This window comes from Eumetopias jubatus, unplaced genomic scaffold, assembly GCF_037043125.1.
Source record: "Eumetopias jubatus isolate StellerSeaLion01/CBP00866 unplaced genomic scaffold, mEumJub1_p1.0 scaffold_10, whole genome shotgun sequence".
Lineage (NCBI taxonomy): Eukaryota > Metazoa > Chordata > Mammalia > Carnivora > Otariidae > Eumetopias > Eumetopias jubatus.
This window is the reverse complement of record NW_028274816.1, coordinates 113,569,090-113,591,799: the sequence shown is the minus strand read 5'-3', so window position 1 is coordinate 113,591,799 and position 22,710 is coordinate 113,569,090. Positions and strand designations below refer to the sequence as shown.

The 22,710-nt window shown below is 50.5% G+C and overlaps 1 protein-coding gene across 1 annotated transcript; it reads left to right on the top strand.

Moving 5' to 3' along the window:
- Positions 1–1,873: 1,873 nt before the first annotated feature.
- CUNH17orf67 (chromosome unknown C17orf67 homolog) lies at positions 1,874–21,025 on the top strand. The gene is made up of 3 exons (XM_028092989.1): positions 1,874–1,928; positions 3,097–3,197; positions 20,909–21,025. The coding sequence occupies exons 1-3, from the start codon at positions 1,874–1,876 to the stop codon at positions 21,023–21,025; spliced, it is 273 nt and encodes a 90-aa protein (XP_027948790.1).
- The last annotated feature ends 1,685 nt before the right edge of the window (positions 21,026–22,710 follow it).

The window sequence follows — 22,710 nt, the reverse complement described above, 5'->3', positions numbered from 1 at the left end:
TCTGCCTTCGGCTCAGATCATGGTCCCAGGGTCCTGGGATCCAGCCCTGCATCGGGCTCCCTGCTCCGCGGGAAGCCTGCTTCTCCCTCTCCCAGTCCCCCTGCTTGTGTTCCCTCTCACGCTCTGTCTCTCTCTGTCAAGTAAATAAATAAAATCTTAAAAAAATTTTTTTTCACCTGTTTCTTACTTAAAAAAATGTGGCTACTAGAAAAATTTGAATTATGTATGTGGCTTGTATCTGTAGCTCGCATTATGTTTTTTTTTGAACACTGCTGATATGGACAAAAATTACTGAATTTAAAAAATACTTTTCTAGCAAATTTACATTGGACACATTAGAAATTTCTAACTAGGTATAAATTTTCTTTTTCTGGTCCACTGAAGGTATTTTTTTGATATAACAAAACAATACAGTTAGTGTTCAATTCCAACCACAAAGAGCAAAAGCAATGAAAAATTTGACAATGCACATAAAAAACCCCAAGATGTTTAATATGACAAATATCTGTTCCTAAAATAATGTTCCTAAAATTCCTCAGTTATTGAAAACTATATAAAAATAGAAGGATGGTTAACAGTGACAGAGAGCATAAAACCAAAGATCTAACTCTGAGCAACTTTGCTGACAATGCATGATTTCCCCCCTTGTTTACAATTTGTTCAAGCTGCCTTTATACCAACAGAGTAGGCAGAACATTTAGGTTCAATATCAGTTACACAACATTAGCATTAATTCGGACAACTACAGAGGGGGCATTGTTTTCCTTTGACCTGGCCAAGTGACCACAGAAACAGGGGATCATTTCTCTGAATTGAGGATTTCATCTCCATAAATGCCACATGCCTTCTAGATATATTTTAAGAACATATTTGATCATTTCTTTATGTAATATTTATAGATGATTTGAACTCAAAAGGATGTCAGCTTACTGAGATTTTATTGTCTTTACAAAAATAACCGTAAGTCTGGAGTGGGGACTGCTTACCCCCCTTACTGAGAGCCTGTTGCGGGAGGCCCTTTTGGGCATAATGGGAAGAGCAGTGGCCTTTAAAGACTGAAGAGTTTGGCTCAACTTCAGCATCCATAATGTGTGAACTTGATCATGGTTCTGTCTCTCCAAACCTCACGTCCTTACCTGTAAAAGGGAGATGGTGCTAGCTGCCACTTTTCCCTCATCTTTAATCACACCCACAAGATAGGGAGGAAACCGAGTTTCCACTTTTCCCTCATCTTTAATCACACCCACAAGATAGGGAGGAAACCGAGTTTCAGGAAGGGTAAGGATTTACTGAAGGTTACATTGCTAGAAAGAGGTGAAGCCAGGACACAAACCCTGGTCTTTCTGGCTCCACAGTCAGCTGAAAAAAAATTTCCCCCTTTGCTGTGCCCTTTGCCAATTTCCCCGCCTACCTTTGAAACTCCCAGGAAGGTCAAATCAAATTGGTGAACTGGCTTTGGAGAAATGCCATACAATGGGCAAATGTAAGAGGTGATTAATGAAAGAGATGTAAACAGTAGGAGCATACTCTGAAGCTACAGACACTCACAAACTGCTGTATGATGTAGCTGTGTCTGTTTAAATGAAGCGAATATCAACGTTGCTTTTTCAAATTCGTGCCCTCAAAGTCACATCACAGAGGGGTAATTTTCTTGCTCGAATGAAAATTGACAGGGATTCAGAGGAAAATAGTTTAGTGGTCATACTAAAAACTCAGAGTCAGATGCACTTAGCATCATACCGTAAGCGTAGTTAGTCACAGCGTAAACAAGCCTGGGGCCGGAAGTGGCTTCCTTCAAGTAGGCTGGCTCATTCCTGGGGGTGGGGGGGGCGGCATTCATTCTGCAAGAGGCTGAGACAGGAACCAAGGCGGGATGGAGAAGCTTTTTGTGATTGTCCTCTCCCTTACCTTACTGACTTGCTTCACAGGTGAGCATCCACTCTGAAAAAGGCCTATTTCTCTGCTGACATGATAAACTGGAATAAGTCTATTTTATATTTAAAAAATTTTTTCATGTCAAAGAATATGTAATATATGATAATTCAATGCTTCCCCTGCCAAGAGCAGACTCCCAGAATTGCTATCATTAGAGATAGATTATTTTTTAAAATCTTTAAACGTGCTTGAATATTAATTCTCAGAAATGCTGATAAATCTTTAACTATACCATCTTTTATTTTATTGTTTTTAGAGATTTTATTTATTTATTTACTTACTTATTTGAGAGAGAGCCAGAGAGAGCCAGAGAGAGAGCACGAGCAGAGGGGACGGGCAGAGGCAGAAGCAGGCTCCCCACTAAGCAGGGAGCCTGATGCGGGGCTCGATCCCAGGACCCTGGGATCATGACCTGAGCCAAAGGCAGACGCCTGACCGACTGAGCCACCCAGGCGCCCCAACTGTACCATATTTTAGAGTTCATATGAGATCGTCAAGACTTCACAGACTTTTATGTGATGATATCATTTGGAGTTCATGTTTGATTATTAAAACAATATAATTTTATTATCATAGTATCTTCTTCGAGAGATCATGTGTGATTATCAAGTTTAACACAATCTTGTTCTTATGGAGAATCTTCCAATAACAAGTTTTAGTTGATTTAGTGTTTTGGGGATTTAAAGAAAAAAACCATCAAAGCAAACCTAAGGGACAAGAAACATATTGACCAGGGAACTGAGGAAAACATGTTTTAAAAAAACTTATCCAGGGGCATCTGGCTGGCTTAGTTGGTAGAGCGTGGGACTCTTGGTCTCGGAGTCATGAGTTTGAGCCCCACGTTGGGTAGAGAGATGACTTAAAAAAGAAGGAAAAAGAAAAACCCCATATTCATTAAATTAGCTCCCACTTTTTAAGAAATGCACCATTGCAATAGGTAAGTCTAAGTTGTGCAGCTTTTGTTCTGGGTTTCCCATGTCAGGAGCAATTCAGAATTCTTCCCGGAGCCCTCTGGAATGCCATGTCCTTTGGGACAGGTCCCTGTGAAAGAACTTTTGTGTTTGACCGAAATTGAACTTGCAAACCCTTGGTCTTGGCCTGTGAGCTGGAGCGTGCGCAGGTGTGCCGAGAATCCCTCAGGCCCCTTCCTGGCTTTTTCAGGGTCCTCCCCGATTCTGACAGAAAAGCAGGCCAAGCAGCTCCTCAGGTCCCGACGCCAGGACAGGCCCAGCAAACCCGGCTTCCCTGACGAGCCCATGCGGGTGAGTGCAGGCGTCCCGTTACTTGCAGGGAAGGGGCCATCATTTCCCCGCTCATGCATTCTGAAATCAAGCCAGGTGCTGGTGCCAGCCCAGCCTCCACTGCTCCATGGAGGTTCTGTAGGGTCTCAAGGGGAAGGGCAGCTCAACCTTTTCCTCACGCCTTTTCTCCTATGGAGGGGCCAGTCCCGCTCGCCGGCTCTGCACACAGTATTTACGATGCACACAGTGGGGCTGTTGGCCAGAGTCCCAGGATCTCCGTTGGGCTGCGGGATGTCGCCCCTGAACGGGATGCTGGGGAGCTGTGTGTTGTAGCCGGTGCCGACTGCATCTTCCCCTCTTCTCCTGGGTGTCCAGCAAGCCGGACCAGCATCCTCAGCCAACGGAGCTCTGTCTGGACAGGCAGACCCTCTGCCCTGCTGCCTGTGGGGTTCTGCCTTCACCTCACGCCTCTGATTTTGGTCTTTAGCCTCAGGCCTGACCTGTGGGTTTATGGTGTCCATCTGCCTCGTCTTTCTGAACCAGGACACCGTCCGTCCCTTCACTTTGTGACTTGTGTGGGTGCTATCAGACCCTGCTGGCCCTGGCCTGGCTTGTCTCCCCATCCTGGGGCAGAAGTACCGACATCCCTGGTATTTTTACCAGGATGAGCTCATTTAAAAGTCTCTTATCCAGATGCAGTATTAAACAGAAAAAAAAAAAAATGCAGTGTTGCACAGTGCAGGAGAGTGCTGGCCCTGGGTCAGACTGTGTAGGTGAGGCTCCCCCTTTTCTACCCATGTGAACTTGGGTGCCTCTCCTCATGTTCCTGTACCTCTGGACTCTTGTCTATAAGACTGGGTAAAAATGAATATTACTTACATTCCTATATTGTTATTATTCTAAATAATAACATAAAATAACTACTTTATAAGGATAAAGTAAAGGAATTCCTAGTAAGGCACTCATAACCCTACTCAACAAACAGTAACTACTCCTTTGAGTATTAAGTACCAGGCACCAGGCAAGTTGCAGAGACTGTTGCCTGGAATTCTGCTCAGAGTTGGTAGCAGACACAGAGAAGTCAGTGAATGGCTGTTATACAAAGTGGCTTAGAAATGAGTCAGGGACTTCAGGCTGTCAAGAGTGAATATGGCTCGACTCCCCCCTCCCTCCCTCCCTCCCTTCCTCCCTCCCTTCCTTCCTCCCTCCCTCCCTCCCTCCCTCCCTCCCTCCCTCCCTTCCTTCCTGCCTTCCTTCCTCCCTCCCTTCCTCCCTCCCTCCCTTCCTCCCTCCCTCCCTCCCTCCCTCCCTTCCTTCCTTCCTCCCTCCCTCCCTCCCCCCTCCCTTCCTTCCTCCCTCCCTTCCTTCCTTCCTCCCTCCCTCCCTCCCCCCTCCCTTCCTTCCTCCCTCCCTCCCTCCCTCCCTCCCTCCCTCCCTTCCTTCCTTCCTTCCTCCCTCCCTTCCTCCCTCCCTCCCTTCCTCCCTCCCTCCCTCCCTCCCTGCCTCCCTTCCTCCCTCCCTCCCTCCCTCCCTTCCTCCCTCCCTTCCTTCCTCCCTCCCTCCCTCCCTCCCTCCCTCCCTTCCTTCCTTCCTGCCTTCCTCCCTCCCTCCCTTCCTCCCTTCCTCCCTCCCTCCCTCCCTTCCTGCCTTCCTTCCTCCCTTCCTCCCTCCCTCCCTCCCTTCCTGCCTTCCTTCCTCCCTCCCTCCCTCCCTTCCTTCCTTCCTGCCTTCCTCCCTCCCTCCCTTCCTCCCTCCCTCCCTCCCTCCCTCCCTTCCTGCCTTCTCCTTCCTCCCTCCCTCCCTCCCTCCCTCCCTTCCTTCCTCCCTCCCTCCCTCCCTCCCTCCCTCCCTTCCTCCCTCCCTCCCTTCCTCCCTCCCTTCCTCCCTCCCTCCCTCCCTCCCTCCCTTCCTTCCTTCCTTCCTGCCTCCTCCCTCCCTCCCTTCCCTCCCTCCCTCCCTTCCTCCCCCTCCCTCCCTTCCTGCCTTCCTTCCTCCCTCCCTCCCTCCCTCCCTTCCTTCCTCCCTCCCTCCCTCCCTCCCTCCCTCCTTCCTTCCTGCCTTCCTCCCTCCCTCCCTTCCTCCCTCCCTCCCTTCCTCCCTCCCTCCCTCCTTCCTTCCTTCCTCCCTCCCTCCCTCCCTCCCTTCCTTCCTCCCTCCCTCCCTCCTCCCTCCCTCCCTTCCTCCCTCCCTCCCTCCCTTCCTTCCTCCCTCCCTCCCTCCCTCCCTTCCTCCCTCCCTCCCTCCCTCCCTCCCTCCCTCCCTTCCTTCCTTCCTCCCTCCCTCCCTCCCTCCCTTCCTTCCTTCCCTCCCTCCCTCCCTCCCTCCCTTCCTTCCTCCCTCCCTCCCTTCCTCCCTCCCTCCCTCCCTCCCTCCCTCCCTCCCTTCCTTCCTCCCTCCCTCCCTCCCTCCCTCCCTTCCTCCCTCCCTCCCTCCCTCCCTCCCTCCCTTCCTCCCTCCCTCCCTCCCTCCCTTCCTCCCTGCCTTCCTGCCTTCCTCCCTCCCTCCCTCCCTCCCTCCCTCCCTCCCTTCCTCCCTGCCTTCCTGCCTTCCTGCCTTCCTCCCTCCCTTCCTTCCTTCCTCCCTTCCTGCCTTCCTCCCTCCCTCCCTTCCTCCCTCCCTCCCTTCCTCCCTCCCTCCCTCCCTCCCTTCCTTCCTGCCTTCCTCCCTCCCTCCCTTCCTCCCTCCTCCCTCCCTTCCTCCCTCCTCCCTCCCTCCCTCCCTCCCTCCCTCCCTCCCTCCCTTCCTTCCTTCCTGCCTTCCTCCCTCCCTCCCTTCCTCCCTCCCTCCCTTCCTCCCTCCCTCCCTCCCTCCCTTCCCTTCCTCCCTCCCTCCCTTCCTCCCTCCCTCCCTTCCTTCCTTCCTCCCTCCCTCCCTCCCTTCCTCCCTCCCTCCCTTCCTCCCTCCCTCCCTCCCTTCCTTCCTTCCTGCCTTCCTCCCTCCCTCCCTCCCTCCCTTCCTTCCTTCCTGCCTTCCTCCCTCCCTCCCTCCCTCCCTCCCTCCCTTCCTCCCTTCCTCCCTCCCTCCCTCCCTCCCTCCCTCCCTCCCTCCCTTCCTTCCTTCCTCCCTCCCTCCCTCCCTCCCTTCCTCCCTCCCTCCCTTCCTCCCTCCCTCCCTCCCTTCCTTCCTTCCTGCCTTCCTCCCTCCCTCCCTCCCTCCCTTCCTCCCTTCCTGCCTTCCTCCCTCCCTCCCTCCCTCCCTCCCTTCCTCCCTTCCTCCCTTCCTCCCTCCCTCCCTCCCTCCCTCCCTCCCTCCCTTCCTCCCTGCCTCCCTGCCTTCCTGCCTTCCTGCCTCCCTCCCTCCCTCCCTTCCTCCCTCCCTCCCTCCCTCCCTTCCTCCCTCCCTCCCTCCCTTCCTTCCTTCCTTCCTGCCTTCCTGCTTTCCTTCCTTCCTTCCTCCCTCCCTTCCTTCCTTCCTCCCTCCCTCCCTCCCTTCCTTCCTTCCTGCCTTCCTCCCTCCCTCCCTCCCTCCCTTCCTCCCTTCCTGCCTTCCTCCCTCCCTCCCTCCCTCCCTCCCTCCCTCCCTTCCTCCCTTCCTCCCTCCCTCCCTCCCTCCCTCCCTCCCTCCCTCCCTCCCTCCCTTCCTCCCTTCCTCCCTGCCTTCCTGCCTTCCTGCCTCCCTCCCTCCCTCCCTTCCTCCCTCCCTCCCTCCCTCCCTTCCTTCCTTCCTTCCTTCCTGCCTTCCTGCCTTCCTGCCTTCCTCCCTCCCTCCCTCCCTCCCTTCCTCCTCCCTCCCTCCCTTCCTTCCTTCCTTCCTGCCTTCCTGCTTTCCTTCCTTCCTTCCTCCCTCCCTTCCTTCCTTCCTCCCTCCCTCCCTCCCTTCCTTCCTTCCTTCTTCCTTCCTTCCAGTCAGATGTGACTTGGATTATCTAAGTGCAGGGTAGAGGGGGACTGGGAGGGGCCAGGTGCAAGATCAGGAAGGGCTGGAGTACCTTGGACTTTATCTTGTGTTCAGTGGAAGACAATGGAAGTTTTCAAATGGGGAAGTGCAGACTGGAGCGTTAGACAGATGGTTTGAGAAGTGGTTAGAAGAGAAGAGGCCCCGGATTGAAGTGTGGGGATGCCAACGCTCAGAGGTGAGCCGAAGAGGAGGAACTCGAAGGGGCTGAGAAGGAATGTGGGGAGATATTGGAGAAACCGAGAGAGGGTGAGGAGCAGGATGCCTGGCTCTAGGGTCCCTGGGGGCTCTAACTGGTCCCTTGTGCTTTTGGCATGATGTCTGGAGGGCCCATTCCAGAGGTTCTTCCTCAGGGGCCCTAGGAGGCTGGGAGAAGCCAAGAAGCTGCTCCCCTCCAGGTGCCCAGGAGACAGGCTTTAATCAGCAATGGAGTTGGCCCCTGGGCATTTTCTCTGCTGGCACCTGCCCCTGGCTTTTCTGAGCTCTGGCTGGGGAAGAGCAGTCTTCACAGGGGCTGAAGGCATCGTAGGCATCGGGCAACAGGTGAGTTTGGACTGTTGCAGCAGGTGGGGTTGAACCATTGCAGATCAGCTCCCTGCCTCCCGCGCTCCGCCCCCAGCCCCCTGCCCCGTGTCAGCCTCCACACCATTCTAGACTTGTGTCCCCAACCGTGGCTTGGAGAGGTCTTTCCCTGCCCAGAACTTCCAAGAGCCCCTTCTCTGACCATTTCCTTCCTCCTGGCGTCTGGTCGCCACTGGCCTTCACCTGTGACAACCTTGTGATTTTACTGAGTGTCTGGCTTCTTTGGTTTTGTTCTGTTTTTGATCATCTTTTATAGGCTGATCACCAATGACTTAACTGCCTTGAACCTACCTTATCTAGATTCTTTGTGATTCTCTCTTTCCTCAGAACTCCCCGCTCACCCCACCAACCATTTTCCATCCATCCTGCGTCCAGCCCAGCCCTGCATGTCCCTCACCGAGACACTGACCCTATGTCCAGAACCCTCTGCCACTCAGCCAAATTTGGACAAGTGCTCAAATGACCTACAGTTGAAATGGGAAATAAAGATGCAATAAACTGTTTGGTGGCTAGCCTACCTCAGTAGTTCTCATCCAGGGGTGATTTTCCTCCCCCATCCCCAGGGACATCTGGCAGTGTTTGGAGACATTTTGGTTGTCACAACCACGGGGATGGGAGGGGGGGGTTTCCTATTGGCATCTAATGGGTTAAGGCCAGGAATGCTCCTAGACATCCTCCAAAGCACAGGGCAGCTCCTGTAACAAAGAATGATCTTGCCTAAAATGTCCACATTGCTCAGGGTGAGGAACCCTGGCTACGCAATGCCGAACAACCTCTTTCTCTTCTATTCTGTGTGTCTCTTGCACTACCATTCACTATTCTATTCTATTCTATTCTATTTATTATATTATATCACCCGCATGCAGAACCAGCTGAATCAACAAGCAATTTCTGGTATTACATTTTTCCAGGAATGTGTTTCTTAATCTTGGCTGTATGCTGGAACCAACCTGGGAAGTTAAAATTATCTGATGCCCAGGTCCCACTCCCAGGGGGGTGGCCTGGGGTACTGGGTGGGTGTCACAGCTCCCCAGGTGGTATCGCCGTGTAGCCGAAGCTGAGAACCCCTGTGCCAGGCCTTCTGGGAGAGACCTGCCATGTGTCATACCAGCTCCCGTAGTCCAGTCAGGACCACAAAAGCCAAGAGCATGAAACATTTAGGAAACAGTTAAAGGTTGAACTGAGTGGTACGGAGAGTAAATGCGCCAGTCTGGATTCAGCTCAGACAGCGAGAATGAGAGGGTCACGTGGTGCATGCAGAGAGCGCTCCTTGCTGACCCAGATGTGCCCTTCATTATACTTTCCATTGACTGGGCCATACCAAGTGCCAGGTACCGGGTTCGGAAAACGAACTAGACATCCTTCCTTTGTTCCAGGTGCCTGTGTCCATTGTGTGGAGACGTGTAGAGTCAGAGCGATCCACCTGGCTTTGAGTTCTCTAATGAGGTTGAGGGGAGAGGGTCTCTAGCTCTAACTGGAAGGAGGGAGGAGGTTAGAAAGGCTTCCCAGAGGAGGTGTCCATCTGACTGAGGCTTGAAGGATGAAGAGTTTTCAGGCCATGCAAGGGATGGAGGTGACATGGGCAGGATAGTCCCCCCAATGTGATTTCAGTCCAGATTCTGCCACTAACTGGTCATGGACTTTGGGCTTTGGGCGTAGGATGAGTCAATTCCCTTTCTCTGGAGCTCAGTTCTCTCCAACAAGTGCAGAGAATTTGCCGAGAATCTGGCTACGAGATCTGGTTTAGGTCTTGTATTTTAGGGTTCCGAATAGAACTTCGGGGGACGACCCAGGTTTCCTGGTAGCCAGGCTGCAGCTTGAGGAAAAGCCCCGGGCAGCAGGCGAGGAGCCAGAAGGGTTTACTTAGAGGCCCCTGGAGGGCTTCTCTAAAGCTCCAGAGCCTCCTCCCCTCGTGCCGGCCCTGCTGCTGCTGTATCCAGCATCCTAGATTTATATTTGACCTCTTCCCCCACATCGGGTCTCGTTGTTGACTTTTCCTTCTTATGGATTCGCTGACAGCAAAATGAATACCAATCACCTGTCAGGTACAAGAAGCATTTGCTCATTTTAGGTGAGTGCCTGACATCATGATGATCCTGGTCCTACATCACTGTTGCATGTGAGCATTGGACACAGTGACCCCACATTTGTCTGGTCATGAGGAGGCCACAAGGGGGGACCTCTGGTCGCAGGGGAGGTCAGGGTGGTATATGGAACTGCCACACAGGCTTACAACCTACAGCATGGGGCCCAGGGGTTTAAGTCCCTTTGATCTGTGGGGAAACACATTTCCCTATTCTTGACCTTTTGCCAAGATCACCTGCTACCCTCCTTGTTTCTCTGTGCAAACCATCTGCTAGGGAAAAGGGCAGGGTGGGCGCACCGTCCTATAGATGCACCGTCCTGTGTATCTGGTGTATGCATATCATGCGCGGCGTTGTGTATGTGAGGGTGTGTGTGTGGGAGTGTGTGTAGGGTTCGTGTATGACTGTGTGTGTCTGTGTACGTGTGAGGGTATGTGCATGTATGTTTTGGAAAAGACCTTGCAGAATAATTTTGGTCTGGATTCCAATTCTCTCTCCTCCACTTTTGACCTTGACTTGCGTCCCTGGAATATAGGAAAGGACAGGCGATGGCAACGGGAGGTCCTGTGGGGCCAGGTTGGAAGGCCACAGCTGTCAGCAGAGGTGACTTCCGTTCTCAGCAGGAGCCCCCTGGGGATTTTAAGCGGGGGAGTGATGAGTCTGGAGCCAGTCGACTGGAGCCATGCAGAGGTCCGGGACAAGCCTCTTCAACTCTTGTCTTTCAGCCACTGCTACACATGGGTAATGAGCGATGACATTTTTGGACAGGTTATCGCTCCTCTTTGCCATGGGACCCAGGAGACAGACAGGTGGACGGGGACAAATGAAAAGAGGGAGTGATCTCTGAGGAATGAGTGCGCCCTTGGGAGCTGAGCCTTGAGACTAGTGCTCCCCCCTGAGTTGAAATCACTGAGAGGTGAATGGTTGGGTTATTTTATCTCACTTCTCCCTTCTGAGGGGCTTGCAGAAGAAAACGAGTTCCGAGAGAGGAGAGGCCAGTGATGCGGGTGAACGAATGAAGCTTTGGGGACGTATTAAGAATTCCAAATGCAAACAAGTATGAAGATTTGCAGCAGTCCCCTGTTCATGAGTATTTTTCTAAACAATGCTATGATCTTTTTTTTAAAAAAACATTTTATTTATTTTTGCGTGCCCACGAGAGAGAGAGAGAGAGAGAGAGTACGAGTCAGGGGGGAGGGTCAGGGGGAGAAGCGGACTCCCCACCAAGTGGGGATCCTGATGTGGGACTTGATCCCAGGACCCTAGGATCGTGACCTGAGCCGAAAGCAGACGCTTAGCTGACGGAGCCACCCAGGCGCCCCTCCAACGTTTATGATCTTGAAGCATGGCTCAAGTATTGGCAGATGCTGGCTTCTGCGGACATACAGGCTTTTCGGAAACACGTTCAGACCAGCCGTGCCAGCGCATCCAAGGGGCTGGACTGTTTTGACCCCATGAATTCTGCTGATTCACTGCAAGGACGGTTCTTTCCTGCCCCTGTGGTGGGAAGGACACATGCTCTTGGAAAGGTGCGGCCTTGTGTCCGGGGAGGGCTGGTTTCTGTCCCAGAGGAGTGGAAGCATTGTGCTAGGATCCTTGACAGAAGAAGGTAGAACCCCAGTGGGGATGGGGATGGACACCAAGAGGAGAGATGGTTCTGGGGAAGAAAACAGGAGGGATGTTGACTGTATGGGGGCAGCCGGGCAGGAAGCGGTAGGGGATATGAAGAGGGGTTGAAGAGAGAGAGAAGCGGGTGGGGAGGTGGGGCCTCAGGAGAAAAGTCCTCACTGAGAAATTCCTTGTGATAGCAATAGTGGACAATCTTATTGCTATAGCCGCTGTTTTGTGCTCTGCGCTGTCACTACCCTCTGCAACCCCCAGACCTCAGGAGAAGTCGGTGAACCCGGCAACGTTGTGTTAGTGGCTCTTGTGGGGAATGGCGGGTGGTGGGCAGTGTGTCGGGTGGTTGACAAAAAAGGATGGTAATCACTCAAATCTGGAAGCCACAGTGGTGGCAAAACAGGCCATGAGACTGATTCGGGAGAAACATGGCCCCCGAATCTTCAGGGATTTGGGGGAGTGGTTCTAGACCTCACAGGAATGTGATGGACACTCCCGGAAGGCTGGGATTTGCTGGGGGTGGGGGGACAGCCCATCTGGATTAGGTGTCAGCCCGAATCACTTTGGGATCAACATCAGGACCCCAAGGACAGTTCGCAAAGACATAGTGTTAGAAGAGCTTTGGCATCACGAAGCCTCAAGATCCCCAGGGAGGGAAAAAAATCTGACTGGGAAGAAATCAATGCATGGGAAGAAGAGCCGGGTTTATGTTTAGAGGGAAGAAAGTGGAAAAAAATATTCTGAGATTTCCCTGAATATTTCCTCAGCCATGATTATGCATGTATGTTGATTTTCGGGGTTTGGGTCTAAACTCAAAATGTGGTCCCCAGTCCTGGCTGGTGGGCTTCTTGGAGCCTCAGGCTCCTCCTCGCACCTCTTGCAGGCCAAGTCTGCACCTCCGCCAGGCCCCACAGGCCACAGGCACACTTCGGTCTGCGAGAACTAAGTTCAGTCCTGCAGAGCTACCTGTGAGGCGGGCTCTTAACCTCTGTTCCCGACGTCCTAGGGCTCAGGAGCCAGCCCATGTTTGTTTTGTATGACACAACTGATCTCTCCCCCTTCCTTCTGGGCACTCTGCTCATTTGGATTCCAGTCTCCCGGGACACCTTGCCCCTGACTTCTCTTCCTGCTTGGCAGTTTCTGCTCCTCCATCTGCTTTGCAGGATCCTTAGTCCTTTAAATGTCAGAGAGTCCCAGGGTCTGCCTTCCTACCTCATCCAATCCTGGGTGCTAGAGGCCTGTCAGCCCCCTCCCTGCCCCCAGCTTGGCCTCCCCGCACCGGCCTCCTCATTGTGCTCTGAATACATCAGGCTTATCTATCGCTTCACTGCTGAAGTAAGGCTGTGTGGTAAGTGGGGTTGGGTTTGTTCTGCAACTTGCTTTTTTTTCTTTTTCATTCAACCATATGTCTTATTCTGGCTCATTTTTACCTGAAGCATAGTCTAAATGTATCATGCTATGGCCTGAATGTTTGTGTCCCCCCCCCCAATTCATAAGTCGACCTCCTAACCCCCAGTGTGATTGGGCTCCAGAGGGTTCCCTAGTGCTCTCTGCCAAGTGAAGTGACAGCGAGAAGTCCGTGACCCGAAAGGGGGCTCTCACCTGACCACACTGGGCCCTTAACCTCGGACTTCCAGCCTCCAAAGTGTGAGAAACAAATTGGTCTTGTTGATAAGCGACCCAGTCTGTGGTGTTTTGTTAGAGAAGCCCAAATGGGCTAAGGCATATTTCAACTTAACCTACTTAGCCCTTCCCAGAACAATGGACATTTTTAGTTATTTCCAGTGTGTGATGAAGATCCTTGCACACACACGTTTGGCCGAGTTCAATGATAACATATGGAATTGCTGAGTCAGAGGGTTTATGCACTTTTGACTGAATTAAATCTGGCCAAATTGCCTGATCAACTGTACCAACCCCCAGCTTGAGCACGTGTGAGAATACTCGGGTCCCTACACTCTTGCTAGGACTTTCAAAATGGAAAGAAATAAAGTTTTAAAAGATAACTTCACGTATCTACTCTTCTCTCTGTACATACGTATGGAGACACGTTGCCAAACAATAGTGACAGTATTCTCTTGGTGATAAGATTTGGGGCAAATCTGGTGATGGGTATTAAGAGGGCACGTTCTGTGTGGAGCACTGGGTGTTATGCACAAACAATAAATCATGGAACACTACATCAAAAACTAATGATGTAATGTATGGGGATTAACATAACAATAAAAAAATAAAAAAAAGATTTGGTGCAAACTTTTTACTTTCATCTTTATGTCCTTTTTGCTACTCCTCAGTGTATTCACTTCCTATGGCCGCCGTAACAAAGTGCCCCAAATGGGGTAACTTCTGACGGTAGACATTGATGCCCCTCTCGTTGGTTCTCTAATCCAGATCTAGAGACCAGAAATTAAAAAAAAAAATGTTGGCAGGCTTGGTTCCTTCTGGGGGCCTCTGAGGGAGAATCTGTTCTGGTTTTCTCTCCTAGCTTCTGATGGTTGCTTTAGTCTTTAGTGTTTTTTGGCAGGGCTCTCTGTCCATCATCACATGTCCTCTTAAGTGCTCTGTGTCCCTGCATCCAAATTGCACTCACTGCACAAGGACACCGGTCCCTGGATTTAGGGCCCACCTTAACCCAGTATGACCTCATCTTAGCTTGATTACATCTGCAAAGAGCCTATTTCCAAAGAAGGTCACATGTGCAGGTTCTGGGTGAACATAAATTTTTTGGGGGGGAGAAATCCATTCAATCCAGTACACTCAGTTTTCTAGTTTTAAGACATGTTATGTATACATCTCCCAAAAACAACACAGGAGGGCGCCTGGGTGGCTCAGTGGGTTAAGCGACTGCCTTTGGCTCAGGTCATGATCCCGGAGTCCTGGGATCAAGTCCCACATCAGGCTCCCGGCTCAGCGGGGACCCTGCTTCTCCCTCTGACTCTCTCCCCTCTCATGCTGTTTCTCTCTCTCTCTCTCTCTCTCTCTCAAATAAATAAATAAATAAAATCTTAAAAAACAAAACAAAACAAAAAAAACCCCCCAAAACCACAGGAGAATAGTAAGAGGTGGCCGCAGGTGGGTGGGTCTGAAGCCCAGACTTGCAGGGATCTGTATGGACACCTTGGTGCCATTCATTGGCATTAGAAACCAATGAGGAGAAGCAGGTGTCTGCAATAACGCTGTTTGAATTCGAAGCTCTCTGATAGCACTTGCCTTCTTCTGCTCTTGTCCACCTGGTTAACTCTTATTCATAGAGATTCTCTGTAAATGATGCCTTTTTCAGGAGGGCTCCCTGATGCCCCTGGCCTCCCCACCATGAATTAGTGCCTCGCTCAGGCATTACACAAGATAGCTATTTCTTTCTTTTTCTTTTTCTTTTTTTTTAAGATTTTTATTTATTTATTTGACAGAGAGAGAGCACAAGCAGGGGGAGGTGCAGAGGGGGAGGGAGAAGCAGGCTCCCCACCGAGCAGGGAGCCTGATTCAGGATTCGATCCCAGGACCTCAGGATCACGACTTGAGCTAAAGGCAGACGCTTAACCAACTGAGCCAGCCAGGTGCCCCAAGATAGCTATTTCTGACTTTTTATTTTTTTAAATTTGTCTCTCCTACTAGCCTGTTCTAAACTGCTGGAGCAGATGGACTTTTTGTTGGACTTCTGGGTCCCCAGCACCAAGCACAGTATTTGACATTTATTAGACACTCATTATACTTATTTTCATTGCTTTTTTTTTTTTTTTTGCTTCTCTGCAGGGGAGAAATTTTGTAGGACATAACTCTACCCTATAACCGGGAGGTTGTTTCAAAGAAATCTTTTCTATGGCCTCACTTAAATTCATTAATTTTCTCCTAATCATCCCAGAATTTAGGGAAAGAATTATCTGCCAATGACTGGGGTGAGCCATGGAAATTCTTTAGAAGGATGACATCGGAGCTAAAATTATGTCTTTTGTGTGTGTTCGTAAGTGCTCATGTGCCCTGGGAATATGATTTCCATTTTGGCCTGTATTCCTTTAAGGACTGTTCTTATTGGGCAAGTATAAATCATATTAGCTTTATTGTAAGTAGTCTTCCTAAAATATGCTTTCATGTTTAGCCCTCTGACAACTATGTGTACTACCCTTTTGTCCCCCATCATCTCAAAGGTCAGTTTGGAGTGACCGTGATGTAAATTGCACACATCACTGATCTGCCTTCTTTTAGTGCTAAGCCTTCTGGGGTCCCCATGTAGCTAAGTTCCCAGCCACCTTCCTGCCTAGAGGATTCCTTTGCTTGCACTAATGAGCAAAATAATTCATCCACATGTTGATGGACTTTTAATTTCATGCAAATGTCAGAGGAAGGATTTTGCCCTCTTGGAAAAATTTCCTGCCTTGATAGATTAACTGTCCACTCTATAATTCTCCACTTAGATCAGGGTCTAGCGGGTATTTAATTTCATTATCACACCAACGCCATCACAAAGGATCACTTCCAATTTCCTCTCTAATTACTGAGAGATTATTTACTTAAATCATTACAGCTGGGATGGGACATGGAATGCAGATATTGGTTTTTGTTTTGCTTTAATTTTTTTCCCTTAAAAGAAAGGAATCTGAAAAAGAAAATTAAAACTTATTTTCCATCTATCCCTTCTTTCTCGATCCAGGAACATTTGAGTTTATCATTAATGCTGGGTCATTTCTAACTCAGCCAATGCAATTGTTGAATTTGTGGTTTTCAGCAGATTTGCAGTTGGGCTTTTCATCTTTGACTAATGATTGCTCCTAGGCCTTTGTGGTATATCCATTTTCCTAACATTTTAAATAAATAGGGAAATGTCATGGAAACCAGTGCTCGTTTCTCTTTCTCTCTATATGTGTGTCTGTTTTGGTTGTTTTTCTTCAACGCTGATTTCAGCTGCTATTTAGGAGTGTGAAATACATATTACTCTTTGATGCTTTTATGTACGTTTGGCCTGGGCCATTATAATGAGCAAATTGACACAGATGTCGAGGAAATTCCAAGGGGGATTTAGAAGGATTACGGAAAAAGAACAGTCATGTCCTCTATTCATGCTTTTGTATGTTTGTACATTTCTCCAGTGATTTTTATTGAGGTCCTACTCTGTGCCAAGCGCTAAGCCATATTCTAGGTATTGCTTGGTCACTGCCATTGAAAAGCCAGTTGGAAATTTGGCTGAGTGGGACAGGGATTAAATGGGTAAGGATGTAAACGAACATATAATTATAAGAGGCATGCAAATGCGGGGCGCCTGGGTGGCTCAGCTGGTTAAATGTCTGCCTTTGGCTCGGGTTGTGATTTCAGGGTCCTGGGATCGAGTCCTGCATCAGGCTCCCTGCTCAGTGGGGAGTCTGCTTCTCCTTCTCCCTCTGCCCCTCCTGCTCATGCTTTCTCTCTCACTTGCACGCTCTCTCTCTCAAATGAATAAATAAAATCTTTTTTTTAAAAAAGAGGCATAATGGCGACATTTGTTAATATCCCCACTGATCTCATCCCAAAAGTCTGTAAGTATTGGGAAGCTGTCAGGCTCATGGGAATAAATACAAGTTTCCTAAAATTCTAATTTCCCTTTAAAAGCTTGAAGTTTCTCGTTCAGTAAATAGTATTGTCTGTTGTTTTCCTTGAAGTGACAGGCTCACTTCATTCATTCTCGAAAAGATGCCTGCCACACATAGCTAGTTCAGTCCTTGACACCAACAATCACTCAAGGACTCTTCTTAAAGAAAACTGCTGTACCTGGTCATGCAGCAGAGGTGCTGCCAGCAGGCTTCCCACGGGCTCACTTTCTTCTGCTTCATGGGGGTGTTTTTCAGCGTAATGGGCATTTTTGGAATGTTCTATATTTATTTATGTATTTTCACTGTGAGTGTGTGATGGTGAAAGATACAAGGACGGGAGGCCTGGGTGGCTCAGTCGGTTAAGCGTCTGCCTTTGACTCAGGTCATGATCCCAGGGGCCTGGCATCGAGTCCCACATCCCATCAGGGTCCATGATCCGCGGGGAGCCCGCTTCTCCCTCTCCCTCTGCTGCTCCTCTTGCTCATGCTCTCTTGTGCTCTCTCTCTCTCTCAAATGAAGAAATAAAATCTTTTTTTAAAAAAAAAGATACCAGGACAGTGATAGTGGTCGTCACTGCCTTGACTCTCGTTAAGGCATCAGTTTTATCCACCAGTGCACATAATGAAAAGGCAAATAATGTCTTAGGATGATTCTGAAAAGAGTTTTGACCTCGTGGAGCCCTGAGGGGAGCATAGGCCCCACTTTGAGGACCGCTGCTTTCGTCTTTCGTTCCACAAGCATTTATGACAGTTTCTTGTGGACCAGTTCCTGGGAGAGAGGCTCCACCCTCAAACTCAAGACACAGTCAGATCTTTCTTATCTAATAGTAATCCCAAGGAATTGAGCGGAGCTTAAGGAAGAGACTTCTTGCAAAGGTGAGGCAGGAATCAGGCCAACTAGCAAGAGATGATAAAAGATCTGGGGTTATCAGCCCCTGGGCATGAAGGGGAAAGGCAGGCTCCCAGAATAGGAGAGGACAGCCACCTAGGAGCTGTGGCCTTCAGGAGAGGATGCAGCCAGCCGATCCTTTGGGACTCCTCTGGAGACCTCCCTCTCCCCTATCTCTAATCCCCTGCTGGTGCCTCGACATCAGACCCATCTGGAAGCCCCAGGTCAAGGGAGTCTGGGCTGCACTTCTAGGCCAGCTTCTCATTGCACAGGACCATGCAAAGGAGGAGAGGAATGGATTTAGACGGGTAGATGGAAACTACAGGTGTGGCACAGACTTGTATCATTTCATTTAATCCTGATAACCCAGTGGAATAAGAGTCAGGGCCATCCCCGTCTTGCAGACGGACACAGGGAAGCCGGAGAGGTGAAGCGATATTGGCAGGGTCTGGGTTTGAACAGACCCCAACGCCCAACCTGGGCTCACACCCGGACCTCTAAGCCTCTCTACCGTGTGCAGTCTGGCACACAGGCAGGCAAGAAGCTGGCCACGTGGGCTTCCTTCAGTGAGCTGCTTGCCTGGCACAGTAGAATAAGGAAGGCTGTGTGCTGGAAAGTCTTTGTTCTTTATTTACAAGACCCCACACTGCTTTCCTGTCTCTCCGCCCCACCCCACACGCCCAGTTCTTCTTCTTCTGCCCAAAGACTCTCAGATGGGCCAGGACAGGGCAGGATTCAGCCCCAAACTCACAAACGGGTCCTGTGAGCCGCTGGGCAGTCATCGTTCCACAGTGGGGTCCCGCAAGGGCCTCTCACCATCCACTCCTTCCCTGGCTGCCCCAGGGTCTCCCTGCCCAGGACAAGGAGTGCTTTTGACAAGTCAGATGAAAACAACAATGGTAAACAAAACAGATTCAAACTGCATGGGTCCTGCTTTCGGGAAAGGAAGAAAAATTCAGGAAAATTGGACACTTTAGAATTTATTCCTTTGCACCGTCATTACAAAAAAAAGTTTTTTTTCCAAGCTATGTTTAATGCAGGATGCAGACTTCCTAGAGGGTTTCGTAGAAACTGAAAAGCTTAAAGTTCTAAACTGGACTCCTCTCTTAAAGCTTTATCAACACCAGAGGAAGGAGTTCAGGATTTAGGATTTTTATGATACTTATACACACCAAAATCACTTACTCTTGTACAGATATTACTGAATATGATTACTCTCTCCCAAAGTGAGATGCCACATCTCTGATTATTAGCCTGCTGTTTTGGATTACCCGCATGTGTTTATATCGGTCTGTTTTATACTTTGCGATGGTTCACATCCCATAATTACAGCACCCAGCCCTCATTCAGGGCAATGTCAACAGCATACCTTCAAGTTAAAAATCATTCCCACCTCCACCCACTCTCTTTTGGGGAGAATATACCTGCTGGGTACAGTGACGTACCCAGCAGACCAACCCCGAGGGCAGAGTGGGTTGTCACCTGCTCTTCTTTCCAGGTGGGCAGTGCTGGTGAAGGCAGCTGTGATGCCTTTTGGGCAGCATTTGGTCACTGTCAAGGTGGAGCGGAGATGTTGGGGGCAGGTGTGGCGTGGGGTGGAGGGATGGGGGCGCTAAGGGAGGGGTGGAGGGGTGAGGAGACTGAGGACCCAACCTACAGACATGGCAGCAATGGAAGGGGGTGCATCTGGGACACTCAGGAGTTGACTCACAGTCCTCCTGCTCACTGTCATGTTGAGTTTGGGGGTGAGGGAGACCGTGACAGGCTGGGTTCTGGCTTGCATTCCTGAGTAGATGGTTTCTGGGGTGGGCAGCACCACGTAGTGAGCTGCTTTCCATGGTGAACCCGTCACTCTGTAGGGCAGGCTCCTACATGGAAAGGGAATCCTACAGTACGCGGTTCTTTGTGATTGGCTTCTTCCACGAAGCAGAATGTTTCCAAGGTTCATTCACGTTGGAGCATGTGTCAGTGCTTTATTCCTTTTTATGGCCAAATAATATTCCATCGTATGCATCTACCACATTGTATCTATCCATTCATCAGCTGATGGATATTCAGGTTCTTTCCACCTTCTGACCACGCTGACGGATCCTGTCCGGAACATCGGTGCTCACGGTCTGTGTGGGCTCACGTTTGCGTTTCTCTTGAGTGTGTACCTAGGAGCACAACAGCCAGGTCACACGGGCACTCTATGTTTAACATTTCGAGGAACTTCTAGGCTGTATTTGGCCCCCCTCTCCCTAGTAACATTTTGTTGGTTTGAAAGTCTCTTTTGTTTGATAATAATAGAGCAACTTCAGCTTTCTTAGAGTTATCCCTTGCCTTTTAAAAGAGATGATTTTAATCACGAATGCATGCAGCTGTAAATAATATTTTATTTAGCGACTCATGTTTTCAGATGACATCGGCAGCTGGAATTCATTTGTATTCACTGCAGTGTAATATCCCGAGGCGCGCTCCTACCACGATTTATGTATCCATCCTCTTGTGCGTGGATATTTGGCATGGTGCTAGTGTTTTGTTACTGCAAGTGTTTGGCTGCTGTGAACGTTCTTGCACAGCTCCTGATAAACGTTTCTCTGGTTCTCGAAATGACCAGCCGCATCAGCACGGGCTGGGAGCTTGCCCAAAAGGTAAATTCCGGAGCCCCACCCCAGATCCACTTGAAACAGAAACTCTGGGGGTGGGGCCCAGCCATCTGGGTTTTGACAAACCCTCCAGGTGATTCTGAGGCCTGATCACATTTGAGGGCCACTGCTCAGGGTATAATTGACAAGCGGGATTTCTGGACTGCCTGCAACCAACTGTTTTTCAAAGTGGTGGTTCCATGTTCCCCCATGAACTGTGTGTGTGAGTTCCCATAGATGCACACTCTCTCAGCACTTAAGGTTGTGAGATTTCTTTATTCTGCCCATTGCTCGGGTCTGTCTGACTGAGTTTCCCTGCAGAGAGGCGTGGGCATGGCGGGCTCCCGTCTGGTCCTGCCTCCCAGCCTCCCTCTGCCTGGCCGTGCTCTGTCTCAGAAGCACGGCCGTGTCATGCTCGAAGGCAGCTCAGCTGTCACTGTGGATAAAAGCCTCTCTGCTGGGCGGGTTTGTTTGGACAGGAATACATGCACCATCTGCTTCGCCTGGAGCACTGCGCCGAGGAGCAGTTCCTGGAGCACTGGCTGAACCCTCACTGCAAGCCCCACTGTGACAGGAACGTGGTCCATCCCGTGTGAGGGGCTCCGGGCCAGCCTCTGGTATGTGCCTTTGCCCACCCCGGGCCTTCTGGTTTAGGGAGATGGCGGTGGACAGCATGTGCGTGGGCACAGAGGTTTTCAAGGCCATGGCTTAGGGGAGCCAGCTAACCAGCCGGCTGAGGGCTAGGGAACAGCAAGAGCCATGCAGGGGAGAGAGGTGGCAGCCGGGTCGAGGGGGGTGCTGGGGACACACAGGGAGCCTGACCCCTACACCAAGAGATCCCAAAGAGGGGCGGGATGTGACCCTGTTGCTGTCCAGAAAAGGTCACTCTGGACCACGAAGCTGGAGACGTGTGGCTTGTGGAGACTCGGGTTTTTACAGGTGGAGTTGGCAACCGTGGCCTTGACCGGTGACATCCATCATAATCATCACCACTGTCACCGGGACCAGCAACTTCTTTCCTGCCTTCCCCTAACCTTCCGACCCGGGGGCCTGCCTGGCCCACCCATTCCGCCCCCCTCTTGCTCTGGCTTTGCTCTTTCGGGGCCCCTGAACTGGACTGTCAGCGTTCCCAGTGCGCCTGCGCACCCTGCCTGCTCCCACGCCAGGCGCCTTCCCTCGCTGACTCCTCTTTTCCAGATCCTATTAGATGAAGTAGCAATTGCCTTCAGAGGGTAAGCCTAGTGGATGTCGGTCCTCCTCTGTCATTTTTATGGACGAAGCAGGACGGGATATAATTGGGTCGTTTATCACCTGTGGTTAAGAAGAATCTTACATCTGCGTTGTTGTTGATTTTGTGCTACTGTGAGTCGACAGAGGAACACTCCCCTCTAGGCTGGTGCTCTTTAGAATTTCCAGAGTGCTCCCTCTCACACAAATTCTCCTGTTTGATCCTCTTAATACCCGGTGCCATTTGAGGGCCTATGTTTAACCCCATGTGATGGAGGAGCTCAGTGTTAAGCTACTAACTCATGCCAGGCACTGGTCCAGATGTCAGTCTTCCGCCAACGCCAAATCCCACACCCTTCCTGTGGACGGCACTGCCCGGTCCTGTGTGTGTGTGCGTGGGTGGGTGGGTGGGTGGAGGGAGGTTCTACTTTTGAAAGGTGGGGATTGGACTGACATCTCTCCATAAAGGGAGACACTTAGTGCCATTGTGTGGCCAGGCGAGAGGGGTGATTTCTCGGTCGAGCGAGCCCCATGCACGGCGACACCCTCCAGGGGCTGACCGACCGAGGCCTCTGCCTCTGGGTGGGATCGGCCCTGCTGGTGAGCCCGGGGTGGGGACCACTGGCTCCTGCAAAACATGGATCCCACCGAGGCCTCATGGCAGGCAGCTCCCACTTACATGGAAACAGGGAGGAGGGGTGCACACCAACTTGGAATGTGGACTCAGAGAGCATTCTGATCGTGAAAACCGATCACAGGAAAAAATGCCCAATTTCTGTCTGTGTCCTCATCGGCAAAATGAGGACAGTAAGGGCTTCTCCCTCACAGGGTCGTTCGGAGCATTAAAAAAGTCAGTGGTTGGAACACAGTGCTGCCTGGTGCATGGTGGGGGGTAGTGCTAGGAGCTGACAGCTTTCAGCTGTCTCCCCTCCCCTTCTTCCTCCTTCCCCTTCTCCCCTCCCCATTCTATCAACTTGACCATCCCATGATGGTGTTCTTTTCTTGTTCTTTTCCAGCAGGCCGTCTGATAAGCAAAGAACTGGCTACTGTCAAA

What these genes read in the sequence shown, in the direction of transcription:
- CUNH17orf67 (XM_028092989.1), top strand. Translation starts at nt 1,874, where the DNA reads ATGGAGAAGCTTTTTGTGATTGTCCTCTCCCTTACCTTACTGACTTGC. An exon ending in CTTACTGACTTGCTTCACAG is followed by an intron (nt 1,929 to 3,096) that starts GTGAGCATCCAC and finishes TGGCTTTTTCAG; the next exon opens with GGTCCTCCCCGATTCTGACA. An exon ending in TCCCTGACGAGCCCATGCGG is followed by an intron (nt 3,198 to 20,908) that starts GTGAGTGCAGGC and finishes TTGTTTGGACAG; the next exon opens with GAATACATGCACCATCTGCT.